The sequence below is a fragment of the Nothoprocta perdicaria genome, unplaced genomic scaffold, assembly GCF_003342845.1.
Source record: "Nothoprocta perdicaria isolate Ctin4 unplaced genomic scaffold, notPer1 scaffold_41, whole genome shotgun sequence".
NCBI lineage: Eukaryota > Metazoa > Chordata > Aves > Tinamiformes > Tinamidae > Nothoprocta > Nothoprocta perdicaria.
This window is the reverse complement of record NW_020455655.1, coordinates 1,216,337-1,237,065: the sequence shown is the minus strand read 5'-3', so window position 1 is coordinate 1,237,065 and position 20,729 is coordinate 1,216,337. Positions and strand designations below refer to the sequence as shown.

The 20,729-nt window shown below is 36.2% G+C and overlaps 2 protein-coding genes across 3 annotated transcripts in view; one reads left to right on the top strand and one right to left on the bottom strand.

Moving 5' to 3' along the window:
• Positions 1–4: 4 nt before the first annotated feature.
• On the bottom strand, positions 5–17,254 carry CCPG1 (cell cycle progression 1). Of its 2 annotated transcripts, XM_026045699.1 has the most exons (9): positions 17,192–17,254; positions 13,298–13,409; positions 12,287–12,366; positions 11,902–12,103; positions 7,647–7,901; positions 6,751–6,762; positions 4,933–5,054; positions 2,374–3,767; positions 5–742 (listed from the first exon to the last, which is right to left on the bottom strand). In XM_026045699.1, exons 1-9 carry the CDS (start codon positions 17,249–17,251, stop codon positions 562–564), a joined length of 2,418 nt encoding a protein of 805 aa, XP_025901484.1. In that variant the 5' UTR covers positions 17,252–17,254; the 3' UTR covers positions 5–561. The 2 variants fall into 2 exon arrangements, with proteins under 2 accessions (XP_025901484.1, XP_025901485.1); XM_026045700.1 differs by lacking the exon at positions 6,751–6,762.
• Positions 17,255–20,339: 3,085 nt separating this feature from the next.
• The window catches only part of CUNH15orf65 (chromosome unknown C15orf65 homolog), a 1,449-nt gene continuing 1,059 nt past the window's right edge, over positions 20,340–20,729 (top strand). The window contains exon 1 of the mRNA XM_026045808.1: positions 20,340–20,618. Coding sequence (XP_025901593.1) covers positions 20,340–20,618 — 279 coding nt within the window. The remainder of the gene's footprint in view (positions 20,619–20,729) is intronic.

The window sequence follows — 20,729 nt, the reverse complement described above, 5'->3', positions numbered from 1 at the left end:
CCACACCGTCTCTTTATTTTTCTTCCACAATATGCAGATAGGCAAGACATTTCAAGTGCTTAAATCAGCAAGCTGATTAGAGTGCAGCACAGCAAATTTTCACAATTCAACAGGCTCTTGAATCCCCAGAAGACAAGAAACAAGTATAAGATTACAAGACACTAACAAAATACATTACCATAACGTCCTAATTTTTGAAGGATGAGATGAAGTTAGTATATCAAACATTGGAGTTAATTATGGGTCTATTATGCATGACTCAAGCTTGAGCTACGCTAATGGAATGCAATTAAGCGTATTTTTCATACACAAGTCATTGCATGCCGCATTTCTGTAACGATGCTGCTGGCACCCAAACTATTGTCACTTCCCAAGAACAGTTAAAGCAACAGTACAGAATATGCAAATTAGAAAGCTTGACTGCTGCCTCTCAGCAGCGATGTAGAAGTCAAATCATTTAGAGTAAAAATTTGCATCTTGCTGCTTTGTTGAAGAACAATTAGTTTGTAGAGAGGATGTGAATTACTCATTTTAATCTTACTTTTGCCATACATAAATTACTTAATATTTTGGATCAAAGGGTAATTGCCCCAATTCTATTTCAAGATTTGCCATGTATCTTCCATTACTGCGACCATGTTTATACCATTTACCTTCTCTTTTATTACGGTGGTGGTACTTCTGAGCTTGTTTTTCATGTCTGGAATTTTCAGTTTGTGTAAAAGAAGGCCTTTTAGGTCGACTGCAAGGAGTAAACAAAAGCTCATTACTACTCTTAAGAAAGCACCTCTCAAAGCATTTTGAAACAATTGCATTGTCAAGAACAGCTTTTAATAGAATTAGAGTGGCTGAAAAGAAAAATTTAGATCAGTATCAGAAACAGATCTTTCTTAATAAAGCAAACATATATTTGTATTAACATCATTAAAACGGTGCATTTAAAAGTATGTCTCTGTTCCTAAAATAAAAGTGCTCTGCAGCTGGTTGCCCAAAGTGATGAAAAAAGCCCAGTGAGCAGCTCAGAATATCCCTACCATGACACTTGAGATCTAAATCTATTTTTTTTCCACTTATTCCATTTTGCTCTAGAAAATAATCAAAATTTCCTATACACTTGCAAAAACACAGATCACCATCAGGCACTTCAAGGGGTCCACAGATACAACTATAATCAGGACTTTACTACAAAGAAAAGGCTGGTGATAATGAAACACTGTTGCTCACCTGTTGTAGCTTCTGATGCAAAGAGACATAATACTGTGCTCTTAGACTAGGATTATACTAAATAGGCTTCTGCTAAATTAAGGTAAGGCTATTATCCTTAATTTAATACCGTAAAAGAAACAAAACCCTCTGCAAACTGAATGCAAGTTTTCAAAAAATAAGTATATTAACCCAAAATTGAAGTCCATTTTCCAGTGGGCAAGAGTTACTTAAACTATAAAACTATTTCCTGTAGCATTATCCCATACATTTAAACTACACATCTGAAAATGCTCCTTTTCACTCCTGATAGAAATACCATCCTCAGTGCTGAATTTTTCATCAGAAAGAGCACTACATTTTTCTTACATGATCAGAATAAACATTAACACAAGGGAAGGAGTAATGCAGTTTGCAGTAATAGTGACATTAAAGATCATACAAAATGTGTAAATCATTACAGAAAGCATACATTTCACACAATGCATTGAGGCTGTTTGCTTAATTTTTCTTTCACCACTGTCTATGCAGTAGAAACAGTCCATTATGTCTAGTTTTTTTGGGCCAGCCAGACCACGTATGGCAATTGCTCCCCAGAAACCTGGGGAATAGCATGAAATACAGGAAACCATGTAGCAAAGTGGGAAAGAATTCACATTAAGGTCTTTTTTGTGTAAAGCCTCAACAAAATTTAGTCAGGGTCAGGATCAGGAGTGCCATGTGAGCAGCCCTGCTCCATTCAGCGCCGTACTAAGCTACACCAGAGCACTGAAACTGCTGCAGAGCCAGCAGGGAAGCCTCCTGCCACAGCAGCACTTGAGACCACTTCAGACACATACGAACACCTTCCTGTCTAAGGAAGGACAACAGAAAAGTCTTAACAGTTCATGTTTCTACCTGATGGAATTAAAAATTATTGAGTGAGCTCCTGAGTGAAGAGTGAATAGTCATACATGCAGCTACACACTTCTTTAAAGGCCTTGCAGAAAATACTAGACTGTGCTATGTAGAGTGGCTCTGTAGTCCACGGCCCAGTCTAACATCCTTTCCCCTCACCACAAAAAGAGTCTGTCTCAAAAGCCAGAAGAGCACCTACTAAAACCAAGCTGCTATTTGTCCTTACAAAGATTACTTTATTTTATTAACAGTTCAGGAAACATGAAAACAAACCTGGGTCCATATTGGGGTGAATTATCATAGTGAAAGTAGTATCTGTAGATGTATTTGTCCAAATCTTCAAACACGTTTTCATCATTAGTTTGATATTCCTTCATATCTTCCAGATAATCCTTGATATCATTAACAAAGTCAGTGAACAGCATCTGGTCATGTATAAAGAACCCATTATGAAAAAACTTACTGATGAAATTTTCTAGTTCTCTCCAGTGATGGAAATTATCTACAACTTGTTGCAAATACTTTTTCATTAGCCGATTGAATTCATCCACCCTGATAGGATCCGATACTCTGTTAAAGAGACCAACGAATTCTTGATGAGCACATTCAAAAATACCAGAACAGCCTTTAAGGGCAAACTGCTGCTTCTTATTGCACACAGGGTCATTGAAACATTTCTGTGAATTTGCATCTTTTTCAAATGGTGCAAACTGATATTTTCTTCCGTCTTTGAATTCTTTTGGCATGCTGGGTCCTCTATAGGGCATGTGCTTCAGATTCTCATGAGAGCTGTGCTCCCGATAAACAGTTTTAGCTTTCTTGTTTGCCTCATATCTTTTATCATTTGATTTCTTCTCCTGTTCATCAAAGATGTTTTTTGTGGTGTCTTTGAAGTGTCTGAATGTAGACTTTACAGAATCAGAGAATTTTTTCAGGTTTTCTTTCACTGCTTCTTTAGCCTGCTTAATCTTTTCTTTATGGTGTCTTACAAACTCTTTTGTGGAATTCTTCATAGCATCAAAAGTTTCTTTAACTGAACCAAAAAATGATTCTTTTGATTTCTTTTTACTCCTACTTTGCCCTTTAGCACCTTTCTTCTGTCCTTTCTCATTCATTTCCTGTTTCTCAGTTTGATCTTTTGCTTCAACATACAGTTTCTCCCATAAGTCAGACCGTTGTTGCTCAAAGTTTAATTTTTTCTCCAATTCCACTAGCCTTTCTCGCAAAGTTTCTATTTCTTCATTTTCTCTTAGATCATCATCATTAGCACCACCAGGTGTTTGATGAGAACTTAACTGTTCCAGTTCTTTTTTTAATGCTTCTGTAACATGACGTTCTCTATCYAGTTCTCTCCTTAACATTTGTGCTTCTGCAAAGAGTGTTTCTTTTTGCCTAAGAAAGTTATAGTTTTTTTGCTTTTCCTCTTCCAAATGTTCCCTTAGTTTCTGATTTTCCATGACAATTGACTCTGTACTAGTACCTTTATCTTCTAAGTTCCTAATTTGTTGTCTAAGCTTCCTTAATTCTTCCTGAAGCGAGGCCAAAGCTTTTTCTTCCTTCTCCAGTGATTCTCTTAAGTGCTGATTTTCTGCAGCAAGACTTCTTTTCTGAGATTCAGAAGACTTCTCCTCCACCTCAGCAGCAGTTGAACATATGGCAAGGTCTCCCTTTAGTTAATACAAACAAAAACAAAATGAGCAAAAATATTGTTGTTAATATTGTTACTTTGATCTACAAATATGATAGACCAAGGCAGAGTTTATTTGCTGTTTTGGACACAGGGGCACATGCTACAGCAAGACAAAAAGACAGARCTTGTTTATCTCAAATCCATACACACAAACAATTTCTTGGCAACAAAAACCACGTGAGAAGTTCCCACTTCCAGCTAGAGATTATCACCCCTTGTTTGTATTGATTTAACTTGCTCTAAGATAGTAAACTATATATCTGAATGCATCCAGCCTAAAGAGAGATGAAAAAAGTTTCTGTTTGCTATTGCTTTGTAGCCAGCATTCTGCGTTTACCAGATCCAGCCACACAAATACATTAACAGAAAGGTGAAAATTAATCAGMAACTGAGACAAAGTCAGGAGCTGGTTTTGAACCACATTTACTGTTGAGAAATCTGCAACTATAATACAAGAGGATCTCCTCAATCTCTTGGTATTCTTAGCAGACTCTGAAACATCTTCAATTATGTGTAAATATTGCTGTCAGCAACATTAAGAACCCCTACAAAGCATTCCTCAATCTTAGCTATGAATTATCTAGAGAGGGCAAAGACACGCTACTGAATATCTGAAAAGGCCCTTTTTTATTTTGAGCCTTTTTTTAAAGTGTTTCTAAAGAACTAATCCTAAAATTATCCTACATATATGCTGCAATTCCTAATCAAAAAAAAATCATAACAAGGAAATCTACATTAGATTAAACATACAGGAAGCCTTATGARRRAAAAAAAAAAAAAAAAAGAGGGAAGTTTTTTTTTTCAAAAGGCATGAAACAAAACATCTGTACTTCACTGTTCTTTTAAAAAACATAAAAGCAGTAAAATTGGTAATATATATTCTGAGACATTAGTATCTCGACTCTCAGAATTCAAGCTATGCATCGCTGCCTGCTGACCTCAGTGACACCTGTCTCATATCACATTTCAACTTTTGATCAAATTACAAAGACTTCATCAAGATTTTGGTGGGGTGGGGAACAAAATGACATTGTCAAAAGTTTCTATAAACGTATGTAATGTGTTTGTGTGATAAACTACTTCAACTCTGTATAAACTCCACAAGGACATGAAAATAACCATACGACTAAACTCATACCTACCCCAACTTTGTGATGTGCTTTATCTCCTTGCTCTTGTTGGCACTGGTAAAGGTCATCTTTCATGTCTTTTAATTCACGTGTCTTTGTTACCAGCTGCTGACGTTTCTGGATCTGTATTGTACCTACAAAAATAAAACTTCTTGTGATAGTCTGACTCAACATAGTTAGAGAGAAGAAAAGACCAACCTGAAATCATCTTCATTTTCTCTGCAAATAAAGCAACATTCTTACCTTGGAACTTCTTTCTAGTACTTACTAAAAACACAGTACACATTATAAACCAAGTTGTTTATATACAGATTGYGTGTATTTCAATTTCTCAAACAGATCCCAAATTCTCCATTCCACTGTGTTTTATTTGACGAAACACAATGCAGGAAGTATTTGAACACTATACAGAACTAAGTTAGATATAACTCATGGAAAAGTTGTGCAGGAAAGGATGTGTGTGATTTTCTTTTGTAATTATTTAGTAACATGCAAGTCAATCAGGGTAAAAGGGGAGAGTATTAATCGAAGCATTAACCACTCTGGAACTAAGCACTCAGTGTTAAATAACTTAGACAAATAAGAGGATATTGGCACATTATTTAAACTTTTATAGAGAAACACAGTTCTTAASCACTGCTTGCAAAGCAGCGAGTATTTGAAAGCCCAGTCTTCTTGTTGTTATGGTTGATCAGTTCAGCAAAGATCCTGTCTGAGAATGCTTTTCTATCTGTTTTTCCTGAAAATTATCGTCTTCACTGTACTACCCCTAAAATTTACTTCTTCACCAGTACTGTCCTGCCTGCAGTTGTACGTGATTTTTAAAGTTCAAACAGTGGTGCAGTTGGCAGTATTTTACTTTTAAGTTTCTCTTGTTTCTATAGCAGATGGCAAGGACAATTTTAGGTATTTCTTTCCAATTCAATGCAACATGTGTAGAGTTAAACGTATGTATTGGGGGGAGCAGCTAATATTAAAAGGTTGCTGAGTAAATGTTACTATGCAGGGGTATTTTTCTTCTGCCTTAAGTTCTACTTAGTACATTGGAAGGTGTGAACTTACTCTATTTTGTGTTTAAAGTCTTATACAGAATTCTACAACCCCTTAAAAGAGGAAGAGCTGTCCTGCTTCTGACCTAAGCAGTGGCATTTCCTAGCAAGTAACCCTTTCAAACCCTCTTCAACAATAATTAGCTCAGCATTAAAATAATGTTGTAGAACACWTTTTTTCCAGACTGAATAGTCAAAGAAGTAGAAACATTAACACACAACTGTAAAGAACTTCCGCTTGAAGAAGCATAAGCTAAAACCACATGAACTTGTCTCCTTTTTGCTGAGAGAAAAAAAAAAACAGTGGTCAGAATTTCTATCCAGAAATAAAGATTCAATGAATGAACAAGGACAAGGGAATCCTTTAACAAGGATGGGGCCTTATATTTCTCATCCATTCATCTTGAAGTTCTTACATAGGAGAGTATTTACCATTAATCCCAACTTAAAGAAAAAATAATAAACAGGAATGAAAACACTTCCTCAAGTTACCCCAACAAAACACTATCAAAGACTGGGCTGGTCATTCTATTCCTCTGCTTCCAGCATGTTGACACACAATCAGCTTTTTAACCAACTGCAACTGCAAGCTAGTAAAAGTTAGGGCTAAATAAAATGTATTTAACATAACTATATCAGTCACTTGTATTCCTGCATATGCTAATGTTAAGACTTGATCATTTTCTTTTTAACATAAGTATACACACACACACACGTACAGACATGCACACAATTTGATCTGAATGCAAGCCCAGCATTTGCAGTAACTCATGACTCTTACCTTCTGGTTTACCTAAGAACAGGAAAAGAAAAAAACATGTTCAAGTGAAAATTACCATATGTCCACCAAAACAAGTATCAAAACTTAGACTTCTAAAAATGAGGGGAAAAAAAAMCAAGCCAAATTAAATGTGTATTTCCAGTCTCATATGGAATCAGTCTCTTTAATCTTATCTGAAAATCTGTCTTAGTAAATATTGACAAGGACCTGAAAAAATAAAGGCTCTATCATTTTATCACTTAATGTGATTTAGAGAATCAGGATTGAACTAATCAAATTTAGATAAGTACTTAGTGCTGCTATTTTGTTAAATGCAGCTAACACAATCTGCGTAAAACGCAGGTTTGAAGCATAACAGAAGAGAATCAACTTTTGGACATGCTCTAAGAATACAGAGAAATTGCTGCTGTCTTGGATTCACAAAGAYATTTCTGGAATCACAGGAACAACAAGGTCATGTTGTTATTTTCCAGTATAGAGAAAGAAGTATTGATATTATGAACTGGTGTAAAATTATGCCTATCCTTTATATTTATTAGTTTAGCATATATGGGACAAAAGCCTAAAATGACCGTCTCAATCCTCTTAGTAAGGACAGCACTATCACACATTTATTTTTAAATAAATAAATAAAAGACAAAACATAAACCCTGCCCTAAAAGAACATGGAATTTCCATCTAGAAGAACAAACAAAACTTCATTTTTATCTAATGTAGTGTATATTAAATGCAAACGCAATGCTGTAGGGCCCTGCTTTATCATCCATACTCTACCATACTCTTGTTTTAGGCTGAAATTGTTAGCAGAGAACAACAAAAATAAGAATCCAAATAGCACAGTATTCGTTAAGCACCAGCGGTGCCAGCTCTGTGCGTTTCCTTTCCTGCACGCTCACCATAGAAGTGCCCAAAGCCCATGCTGATTGCGATCACCAGGGCGAGGATGATGCATCTGTTGAGGCCRCTGCCAAACTGGCGCTTGGGCTGCTCCTCTCGGGGAGCTTCGGAGGCCGGCGMCGCAGACAGCCCCTCCTCAGACTCGGAGCTGGAGATCGACCTCTTCTTAGCGCGGCGCCTGCGGACGGTGGGACCACACTGGGTGCCGGTGTCGTCACTACTTGACTCATCGTTGCTAGCCTGGGATGAAAACACTGAAAACAGACAAAGAACAGTCCTTAAAATGCATTTATGGCCACTTTTAAATTTTACTCTAATATAAAAATGCACTGTACTTAGGTAAAATGTACTTGGCATTTGTCTTTGAGAAGACTACATAATATTCAGCATGAACTATCATATGGATTTTTTTTATTTTTATTGCAGAATGTTTGATCTCAAAGGTCAAAATCCAATTAAGGGAAGAGACAGATAATTTAGAAAAAACTTATAAGGAAAACAGCACGACAGTTGCCATGCCTTATATTACACATATTAGAAAAAAAAATCAGAAAATAGATGAGAAAATAGTTCTTAAATCATTTATTGTCTTGTAGAGTAGAAATGTTAAGAACTGTTTTCGTTGCCTTACCAGTGTTGAAACTGRACTATTTCATAAGAACAGTCACTAAAGCAAAACCTACAAAACTGACCATCGTTTTACTATAATATCAAACCACTTCAGTCTACATTAACTATAGACAAAAAAATCCACTAAAGTTGCCTTAATATGGATACTACAGTGCAACTTAATAAAACTTTGCATTACAAACGTATTTCAACATGCTTGTTGCTCACCTTTACACAGCTGCCATATAATACAAAAGCCATTTTCAACCACATACCTCAGATACCCCCGCCTAGCATTCTTGAGCCAAACGTTTATTGCCTCACAGATGTTTTTGAAGATTAGATCAACCAAGATCAGGAAAAAATCAATAATAAAATTTTTATAACTTTTATAAAAACCACCCTTGCAATTCTGTTTGTATACTACGCAACCCTATGAGCCATAAGTCATGAATTCTGACTGGGTTGTACTTATTCCTTGCTGTTACTGGTAGGAGGCAGAAGTACTTGTTGCACGAGGTTGTAAATAAATTGATGTGATCCTACATATAAACACTGATTATTTAATTGCTCTCCTCCTAAAGAATCACTTTCAAGTATATGGCAAATACCAGGGAGGGGCAGCAGGATGAATAGGAAGCTTTCAAATATCTCTGTTCAGGTACCTAACTCACATGCCTGAAATAGATTCAATAGGGTCAGCAAAGCCTCCAGCACAAGATCAACTCTTCCTGCTTGGGAAAGTAAGGTTCTAAATTTGATGTCTGCAGTTACATGATGCTAACACCCCGTCAAGAAATATTCATTCTCATATTCCCCAAAAAATCACCTTTCATATTTAGAAATATAGTTACTGGCTTTGAACAGTTCACAAGCAATAACCACCTGTTTAAGCAAAGCCATGCACACATCACTGAATATACAAGAATACCAAGCAAAGCTAGCCATAAGCTACAAAMAGCATTACTATTTACGATTCTTCACCAAAAATAGACTCCAACTTACCAGGAGTTATTGCAGCAACCATACTAAAAGATTACCAAATGGTATCTGGAATACTAATATGTCTAATTTCTGACTTCCATGGACAAGTAACATTAGACAGCAAAAGACATTTTCCTCCTTACCAGAAAAAAATATTTTTAGTCAAAAGAGACTGACCAAGCAGACAGTGCAATAAAAACAAATCACATAACACAATTTACATGACGTGCAGATTCTTAAATGCATTTATATAGCCTGACAGAAACAGGCACTATTTTAGAATAAGCCATTTAAGCAGATGCAGCCTTCCCTGATCCTGGGGAAGAGGGACAAGCATCCAGAAATTACTGTCATGTGAGAGAGATTCTTACCAGAATGCAGAGTTTAGACATATGAAGGATTTAATGAGATAGAAAGAATTTAATGAGATGGGTGTTATTTTTGCTTTTTATTTTTTCAAGATTGTTTCACTAACCAAAGAAACTTACACATATGGAATACAAAAGCAGCTAAGGAACAAGCTGCTCCTTAACAAATGGGAAATTTTTCAGTATACGCCAAAGAATAAAATATGGGGGGAAAAAAACAGCTAGAGAGAAAATAGAAAAAAAAACTTGAGACACTTGCAATAATTGAAAAGCACTTAATCAGCAAACTGTCAACAACATTACCCTTTCTGGCAAGGGTGCATTTAAGCAGATAAAAGAATTCAGCACAAAGCTGTCCTGTAACAGCCACGGAATGAAGAGGAGTACAAAGGAAACAGCATCATCACAGGAGCAGTCCAAAATATGAGCTTCTGCTGTGATTTTAAAGGGTAGAAACTAGCTGATCTAACAGTGCCAACTCTGGGTATGAATTTTTCTCTGTCATTTCTGTACAGACACATTTCAACAGTAGGTGAAGTTTATTTCAGTATATGAGTACTTTTCCTGGCTAACTTCTTTCATGAAGCAGCGTGAACACATTTCTGTTTGTAGGGTTGAACACTTGTGGCAAAAAAAATCTGTCCTTGTAGACACTTTAGTATCTACTTTATGAAAATCTAAAGTCTATCCGTTTCCCCACATAACAGAAAATTCCACAAAAACTTAGTGGACGACAAGCATTTCTAGTAGCAAAAAGATGCCACGAACATTTTGACTGCTAAAACCTTGGCACTTGAAACAAATATAAATGTACTCAAGAATCTTTTCTTTTTTCCAATACTTGGTCAATCAAATGCATTGTCTTGAAGACCAGGCTTCAGACSAATCAGCTTAAGAAAGCTAAAGTCAGCTTAAGAAATCAAAAGGCATACATTTTTCTTGCCAGTCACACACATATTTGGAATATAAGAATACTCTTCATTTAAATACTCAAGCATAAGTCTTAAAATGTATTTTAAAATTATTTTTGCTCATTCCAAATAATATGTAAATTTAACACTTCTCACAAGCAAACAAAACAGAATGACAGCTTAGCCGAATTCCCAAGTAAAGACTGGCTTTCTGCATCTGTTTGGAATATCACCGTTTTAGAGCTCAAGTCCAGTTGGTGCTGATAATTTTAACAACACTCCATGCAAGCCATAAGCAATCAGCTTTACACAAGCTGATCACATTTAATCACACCACCTTGGAAAGGAAGACTGCGAGACACATGCTCTTTCACCTCATTGCCCCATCCCCTTACACAATCAGGAATCTTCCTCAGCTTCTCCAGCCAACTGACTTTTGTATACAAAAACAGGAAGAAAAAAGAACATATTTTTAGAATTCTGCCCCAAAGAAACTACATTTTACATTAAATCAAACTACATTTTAAATTAAAAATCAAGTCAAATCACCTATAAGATTTAAAGATGACAGTTCTATCACTAATGATTACTCTTCATAATTGGATATTAAGCTGTCAGTTTTTTATTCCAATGGACACTTTTATACAAACCTCTGAAGATGCATAATTCCACTTCTGAGATAAAAAATATCAGTTAAAAATGAAACAAACAAAAAAACAATAATGCAAAGGTGTTACAGGTACTAGAAGTTCTATGAAAGAGATTAAAGAGAACAGATGGCAAATAATTAGTCAGATGGAATTAAAAAAGGAGGACTTGAGAAGACTAACACAAAAATTTGTTAACTGGCTAAAGGTTCCTATCTTTCTTCTTAAATAACTTGCATTGCTGTAGTGTTAAATGTTGAGAAGATCATAAAAAATATACTCCGCACAGGTAAGCAAAAAGTATTTATTTGTAATCATGCTGCTACTATTCTTCAGGGCCTCAAAATCCATTCTATTCCAGTACCTAGTCATCCATGTTAACCTCCCAAAAGCCCTCAAAGTGGCCAAGAAAAGGCTGTAATTTTTCTGTGAACTAAAAGTTATTTTAATTCTCCAAAATATGCTAGAAATCTACTCTTGTCTTTGAAACAGGGAAGACTTCATGGGAGAGGAATGCTTTCAAGTTTACTAATTCTGAAAAATGTTAGAGACATATAATTGGGACAAAATCCGAAAGTCAGGACAGAGTTGTCCTAGAAACTGCAAGTATCTGAATCTGTACCCAGAAAGTGGATTTATTTTCCATTCTCYAAACAAAGAAGGCTCCCTGAGCAAAGATTATTTTCTTTTGGAGACAGTTTTGCACCTAGTTGCTTAGGAACTTACTCTTCTTACCAGTTTCTGGTTGAGAGAATGCATACTGGCTGCTAGAGGAGGAACCCATGTTAAAATTCTCCGAGTTTTGAGCTTCTCCATCATGAGCTGGAGCTTCCTCCCGAGTTTGAGTTTCTTCGACTTTTGGAGTTTCAAGTGTAACAATGTCAGAATCATCACTAACAGTCCCAACACAGGAAGCATCATCAGGCACTTTCTTTCCCTGAAAAGACAGAATGTAAAAATTTTTGAAGTATTTACAATACAAAGTAATTTAAAAACAAAGCAAGAATTTTTAATGTTTTAAGAAAGAAAAACTAGTATCTTTATTTTAATGCCTTCAAACACTACTTGGCATTGCAAGATGGGGTTCACAGAAGCCTCTGCATAACAACATGTAATTTACCTCAGGAACTGTCTGTGTTTCCTCAAGGGCAGGAAGACTAGTTTCTGTCACTGGTACCACTCCATCATCGTTGCACTGAGCTATAAATTAAAAATAGAAAAGTTCCCATCAAAATGCCATCAAAAATAAGGGATTAAAATTAGTAATTCTACAAAGCATCAGTGTCCTCAAGCCTATATAACATTAGAATGTGTAATAATGCAGCAGATTTTTATTATCTGTTCATATCAGGAAAGGTTATCTGAAAATACATTAAGCCTCCTGTTTAATCTCTCTCCAACAAGCACCAGAACCATGGCTGGAAAAAACAAACTCGTAAGTGCTTATACTGAAGATATTCTTAAGTAATCGATGTACAAAAAGTAGTTAAAAAAACAAAACCCAGTATGCTCTAGGCTAACACAATACCACAGTATACTTGCACGTTGAAAGTGGTAAAATATTGTTCAGATGGTTATTAGACTTTGATTGGCTAGTCTTGGTTTGGGTAGGAGATGTTATGAATTTGGAAACATTGCCAAGAAATGTAGTTGGTAACACATTGAAACAGTGCCAGTTCTTATCCCAAAGTTAACATGTTCAGTTTTCAAATTAACTATTAAAACATAAATTGAAGGAATTTCATCATATGATTATGCACTGAAATCTGCACTTCCAATGCGAGAAATGCTAATGCAGTGTCACAATATGCACTTCAGACAAAGTTCTTCTTTGTCTTCTTCTATCAATATAACTACCAATAGAACTTCTTTTATCAATAGAACTATAATAAACTATCTTACAGCTATGCTAGTGCATACTCCTTCATAAGATGTCTAAAGTATTGAGAGAATGAAAGACATTCTACTAGTTTTATTTTTTTTGAAATAGAAATAACTGAATATTTTCTACAGTAATGATAGAACAAGTACTGGAACAGCTATTAAAATCTATCAAAATTACTGTTTTTGTGTTGATGCTACAACAGATATTTGTATTTCTTATGCAACTGCTCCCCTTTTAAGTTCTTACCTTCAAAATCAACTGGTTGCTCTTCTTGCAAAGAAACATACTCTTCAGAAACAAATTCATGGTTACCATTTGTGCTTCCATTTTCTGAAGTCACTGTTTCTATATCAGAACCCTAAAGTTAAAGAGGTTTAAATGAGCTTTATGGACACAAAGCCCGTTAAACGTGAAGTACTGAGATATGGTCACACAAAAAACACTACAAAACATTAATAATAAAAATGGACTGACTGAAGAGAAAAACGACAAGCTTTAAAATTAAAGTTCTTGAGAAGCTAAATGAGAGAAATAGGAGAAAATAAGAGAAATATTCGATTCCCTAGTTACTAAATCTTTACATATAACACTCTGGATGATCATGACCAGAAAGGAAGAAAGAAACAACAAAAAAAGCAGAGAAACAGAAGAAAACAGTAGAAAAAGAAATGCAATTTAGATATCATGAAATTAAGAGCTATACCAGATATTCCAAATTGATTATTTCATACTAATTTGACTATTTATTAAATGGAATTTAGAGAAACAGAAGAGATGTCACCACTTCTGTTTTGAATATGGGACCAAACTCTTGTCTATAAGCTCATGTGTTGCATGTAAACACGTAAACAGAGAAAATGGAACACCCAACATATTCACGAAAACACTAAGTACTAATACAGAGTAAAAAATATGTATAATCCTACTTCACCTCAGTTCCCGTCAGTAATTTCAAATGATTCTGTCACCAGTAAATCTCTGACACCCAAACAATATGAATACATGCAAGTTGAACAACACTGGATTACAAAACAGTTTTACACTATCTCTAAATTGGATTTCGGTCTTCAACCCAGACAGACGCCTTAGTTACTAGTCAGCTGCAAGTCAGCAACAACCTCAGAGCAAAACAGGAACTAAAGATTAACAAAACTAGGGAACTGCAGGGCATGTAATTCCGTGAGTACTGTTGACAAGCCCAAAGAATCCATTAACATATTGGAATCTTTTGCTAAAAAGTGAGTGGTGGAACATCAGTAAGGTTAATAGAAAAGGATAAATTTGAAAAATCTACCTAGAAAAAAACTAATTTACTCTGATCCAAGAACAACTTGAACTGTTTTTGTAAACAGAGCTAGTTATTTTTGTAACAGCAGGTGTGAAATTTCAGCAGTAGTAATACTAGGAAGATCAGTTTCCCTGTTTGCCTCAGGTCAGTAGTTAAGCAAACACGTCTGCTTTAGTTCTTAGGAGGAGACCGTAGTTCAGAAAGATTAGGTACCTCACAGATTTGCAATAGACATATTTTACAACCACACTAAAAAGTTATTTAAAAAAAACTATAAATAACTTATTAACAAAAGAATGAAACCTCAAAAAAATACAGCATTCTTTAGTGTTTTAGGCGCAAATACATAAACTTTTTTTTTTTTTTTTTAAATGACAATTGTCCTCAGGTGTAATAGAACGTTATTTTCATTTCTTAAACTGAAGAGAATGAAATGAATAACAAACTATTTACTTTGCCCAGTCTCTACAACAAGACAGACATGAGGCATATAGCTGATATTTCAACTAAAATTTTAGTTGAAATGCATAGGAACCTGGCTTGCCGAGTTATGAGGTAAGTCACATCCCCTTTTAAATCCATGCAGACTCCAGGGGATGTCTAAGTTCTCTCAGTTAACTTGTTGCTAGAACTTCCTCTTCCTGACGTTCCATCGACAGCAAAAAGTTCGTGAAAGGGTATTGTCTACCCGCTAGACTCCATTCTTGTGCCTCTTTTGAGTCAAAAAGTAGCAGCTCCCCTTTTATAAATAGTTAAATTATAAAGCAGGTATTTAATTCCACATGCACAGTTCTTTGCAATTACAAAATCTAGCTACTKGCAATTTTTATCTTGGTGCCTTTATAAAAGACAAGACAAATACACAAACTAGGCATGTGTTGCCTCATCAATACAGGTTAAAATGTTGCAAGAGAATATAATACTAGTGTGTTCCTGATTTCTTTATCTAATCCTTAGCTTTCTCCCTTTTTTAAATATCCAAATCCTTTTCCACGAAGTACACAGTGGTCCATGTCTTCCCCACCACCATTAACTGGCGTGTAAGAGGGGTATCTGATGCCCCTTCATGCCACTTCCAGCATGCTCAAACCCCAAGCTGCCTTGCCAAGAGAAGGTCAACAGCTGGAATTCTAACACACCACAGTAGGACCAGTGTCTCCCCATGCCAATGTTCTGATTTGCCTAGATTAATTTACGCCTTCCTATAATCCCATGTTACACTGACTTATACTCAGGCTGCATAATTGCTTTTAGTCACAGTGTAAAATATCCATCTCAAGCATGAAAATAAAACTTACACTTCACTGCTAAGTAACCCAACTGTCCTAGTCAATTCCTAAATCCTGTTAGGAACTAGAAGTCTGTAAAGTCTGGCAGCCTGTGACATTTTACCTAATGGAAAACAAGCACCATTCCCTTAGTTGTTGCCACTACCTCAATCCTGCACGGCCACATGAWTTCCTCCTCCACAAGAAGCCAACACCTAGATTATTTCTGGAGCCTTGTCACTTGTTCCCATCTGCTTGGAAAACAGGGCCAAGGAAATTCAGAATTCCAGCATAAATAACACAGAGTAACACAAAAAAGTCTCTCTCTCTCTTCACACTGTCACAATTTTCAAGAGATTCCTGACTTAAGAACAGCAGACCTTACCAATCATCATTCTCAGTTCTGAGACTGGTTATACTTCTTAACCTAGACCTTATTACACAGGGTTGACCAGAAAGATCAGCTGCCTCTGCTCCCCCTGCTTTCTCCTCATTTCTCAAATAAAGGAAGAAAAGCTAGCATTCCTTTACTTATTGTAGCTTCCCTCAGATTCTTCTTTGGGCAAAAGAGACTTGCATCATTATCAGGAAAATCTCAGGCTCCTGTTGATCTTGTTTCAGGATCCTGCTCATCTAGGACATGGAATATATAATTATTTTCTATATCCTAGATCTGTGACAGATAATATATAATTATGTTGTGTGTCACATATTTCTCTTCAGGGTATTTCCCACCACTTCTTCATGGGACCATGCTGATTTCTAAAGATCCTAGTTCCTCCTGCATCTCTGTATCTTCTCTTATTAGTGCACACCACAGTCCTACACACTTTGAAGAGCTTAGAAACCCTCTCCTGTGCACCCAGTTGGTAGGTTTATGTGCATGTTTTTCCAAAACAGCTAAATATTCTGTAAATAGAGTTGGGCAGTACAAAAAGTTTAAGAACAAAAGCAATTGCTTATACACAAATAAAGACATAAAGATAATGTTTGTAATATGTTAATTRGCCCTGAAAGTACCTTTTAATAATATCCTAGTCAACTGTTAGATTTTTGTCTTTCTCACATTTTTTCCATAATAAGAAAGACAACCTGAAGACAGAGTCTGTTCCTACACAGCAGCTGTTGAAGGTAGGAACAGGTAGCTTAGTGGTGTATCAGACTTGGAGAAAGCACTGAATCATTTCCTTCCTGCAGTAGATATTTTCCCTACCCACAACTACCTCCTTTTTAGGGGGAGGAAATGAGAAGGAAAAAAGAAACATACTAACAACAGATACATTACACAAATTCAACATCTTCTGGAAAGACAAAAGAACACCTCCATAAACTTCTTCCAGTTCTTTAAGTAAAAACTATGCAATCATTATTTAATAAATAAATCTGTATCAGCTATAGTGTGAAGATAAGAATTTTTAAACACTAGCCCTAAAATGATATTTTCATATTTAAATATATTTCTCCTATACCCTCTGCTGGGATGCAATATCTACAAGAAAGATAAACCATAAAAATGCAAATGACATTTTACTGTATATAGCAAGTCTTAAACTTCGCTAATGTCATTAATTTGAGATTGGATACCTCATGATTGATGACAGTCCAGCCACAAGATGAGTCACTATCACTGGAATTTTCAGACATTTTCAAGCTGAAAGGAAAGGTAAATTATTTTAATATGCAAGATATATAGTTTCACTGCTAAAATAAAAATAAAGGACAAAATAAAAATAATGTACTCATGACGCGGTGGAATATTATAGATTAATTTATACTCCGTTATTCTGGAATTAAAAAAAGATTTCACATTTAAAAAAGAAAACATACCATCTTGTATATGTTACCATACTACCTTTCTTCTTGGAGCAAATACGGCTTTGCAACATGCATACCCATTGTCACCAGCTTAAAAGAAAACTCTTAGGTTGGCTAAAAAATGAAAGAGCACATATGCAAGGCCAGCCAATAAATCAGTAATTTAACTTAAAACTTGTCTAATTGTAGCATCATATGCATAAGATATATTTTAGTAGATGAAGAGATTTCTGAATGTTTTATGTGCAGGAGGTATGAGTTATTCAAGAAAATACTAAAATAGCAAACTGCTGAAAGGAATGATGATAAAATCATTTCAGGTGGTCATATTATTAACATCAAAACTCCTGCCTAGAACTCCGTAGATTCATTTTCAAGCATATCTTCAAATAATGCCACAGCTCCAAATAATGGTTTTAATTCTAAGAACTTAGATATTAATTATCTTCAAAAAAAATCTCTAGTATAAAAAAAATTCAATTATTCTACAGTTCACTAAATAGAGTGATTATAAGAGTTCAAATCTTACTCTCTTTGAAAATGAAGCCTTTTGCTTAACATAACAATATAGTTGGGGGCACAGATGGCACTACAGGGCCCTATGCCACCCATGCAGAAAGGACACATTCAGGCTGTGGTTTCATGACACGCTAAACTCACTTTTAGTGCATCTCAGTGCTAGATAAACAATCAAGCCACATAATGCAAATCCTTTCACAGACAAGAAATATTTCTTGACACAAGTGCATTTTCAAATTTTGAACGCGTAACTCTTAGCATCAGGCTAGGCTGGACAAAGTCCCATCTATCTGGCCCAAGCTAGCTAAGCACTTCAACACAGACCAGCTCTACATAGGTGCTATTGTGCACTCTCTCCATCCAAATCACATCCAGACTGCCAGGTAACCTTATCAACACAGTATAAAACCAGTTCTAATGAAAACACAGCCATGGCCTCAGGCTCTAAAGAGCATTAAAAAAAAAAAAAAAAAAAAAAAAAAAGTCTGTCGTCCTTCCTCAAACCGCAGCCTCAGGACTTAGCTCTGTGAAATCTGCATAATAAAAATATTCAACATTTCACTAATATTGCATAGCTTACTGCATACAGCAGGCTCTGCAAACATGCACTTTTGAAACAGTTGTAAAAAGTAAGGCCTCTTATTAACTATAATTAGCTCTAAAAGAATAAAAGGGCCTTTTTAGGAAAAACATACCATATCTAGAAAATAAAGCCTTTTTAGACAAAAACACACCATATCTAGAAAATTTAGACAAAAATTTAGAAAATTTAGACAAAATTTAGACAAAATAGGGCCTTTTTAGACAAAAACACACCATATCTAGAAAATTCAAACTAATATAAACAGATAGAGTAAATGACATATTTCCATGAAGTAAGGTTAATAAAACAGAGTTATCCGAGATCAAATACTCTATTTCAGTTTATTAAGGGAATAAAGTCTAACCTTAACTCAATGGTCAGATTCACCTACTCACAAAATCCTCTGCAGCTTTCATTCTCGGTCACTAAGAGAAGACAAACTTTTTTTTCCCTAACAGCCCATAGATGCTGGATATTGTTGGTGTTGTTTTCTTACAGTATATTAAAAGAAAAACAAATTTTAAGAAAATACATATTTTTAGAAGTAGTTTTAGGCAGGACAGACCACGCAATTTTAGTATCAAATTACAAAGATGTCAATGGATTCAGCACAACTGCAACAGGGATAAAGAGCTATGAAATTTGCTGCAGTTTTCTGAAATAAAACTTTGCTCAGAGACCTGTGGCTTCACAGAACATACTTCGTGGCACAAGTAAGTCAGCAATATCGTCTACCGGAAAAAAAAAAAAAAAAAAAAAAAAAAAAAAAAAATTACAATCATGAAAGACCTTGGCACAATATTTAGACACATGAAACACTGGTAAAGTTTAACTTAGAGAAAGTACTACTCCAACTTGTTCCTAAATTATGGAAATAAAGGCTTATAGAACTGCACTCTGTTTGCCTACGGATCCATCCACCTACTCAACTACTATCAAACTATCAGCTGTGTTTCTCACGGGTCCATCAGGCAACTTCAACCAAATCTGTCAGAGAGAGAAATCTCTAACACTACTACATCATTCCTACAGCTTTAGGGGTATGCTGTTTATTTTAATATGTGGGTGACCCAGACATTTCACTGATTCTGGCTCCTTAACAGTTGCTCACATAGCACACTGGTCTTCCACCAGCTCATTCCCCAGCCATTGCATGAATTTATCTACTCATTAGTAACTTTATTGCCACTGTTTCCTCCATAAGCCAGTTTAAAACGCAAAAGGTTTCTAGATCCACAAGTGACCCACAGCCTCACTGGGACTTCCTTTTAAATTTCAACACAGGCARTAAGTTTTCATCGTATTCAGTGTTCAAACTTTACATATTTTTGCTAGAAACTCTGAAATTCTAAAGACTTCCTTAACCTTACTGAACTGCAAACCACAAAAGCACAAAAGTTTACAGGTGTGTTCCCTCCCATTCTCTTATTTTAAATTTTAGATTGAAACACCCAGAGAAAAACATGGACTCCAYTAAATGTTTCCATAACCTTTTAAAATTGCTTAGTCTGGTATCATTTTATGCAACATGACCATTGTAATTAAATTCATCAGAAGGAACAGTACCCTAAATTTACTTAACACTAGTTTATTTGGCCATGCACACACATATATGCATAGGATGTGGTATAATCTACACTCACACACAAACATATAAACATGCATATGCATGTGTGAGCGTGTAGATTATGCCACATCCCACCCTTCCAACCTCAACAAGATTAACTACCCCAACCCAAACAAAACTCCAGGATCTTCTATCCTAAAACAAAGTTTGCCAGACTAGAAAGCCCTGAATAAATGTTGGCAAAGAGGATGACAAGTGACAGTTTTCGTCACAGTCTGACGTGTTGTTATTTTAATGAGGAACCGCAGCCACAGACCCAAGACGCTTCCACAGCAGCGTCTTTGTTCCGCGGCAGGGACACGGACACCTCGGAGCGCTGTTTACCGCCGCGCTCCACCTGCTGCACCGCCCGGGCGGCTCCCCAACCGCCCACCGCCCGAAACCCGAGCCCCGCGCACGATGAATGGCTCGGAAGTTGGCGAGGGAGGCGCGTGACACGCCACGAACCGACACCGGTACCAGTACCGGTACTGGCCGCCCGGCCCGGCCCGGCCTGGCCCGCCGCAGCGCGGCTGGTCGCCCCCCGCTTCCCCGCCGCCGCCCCGAGGCCCGGCCCCGCAGAGAAGCTCCCCCCCCGC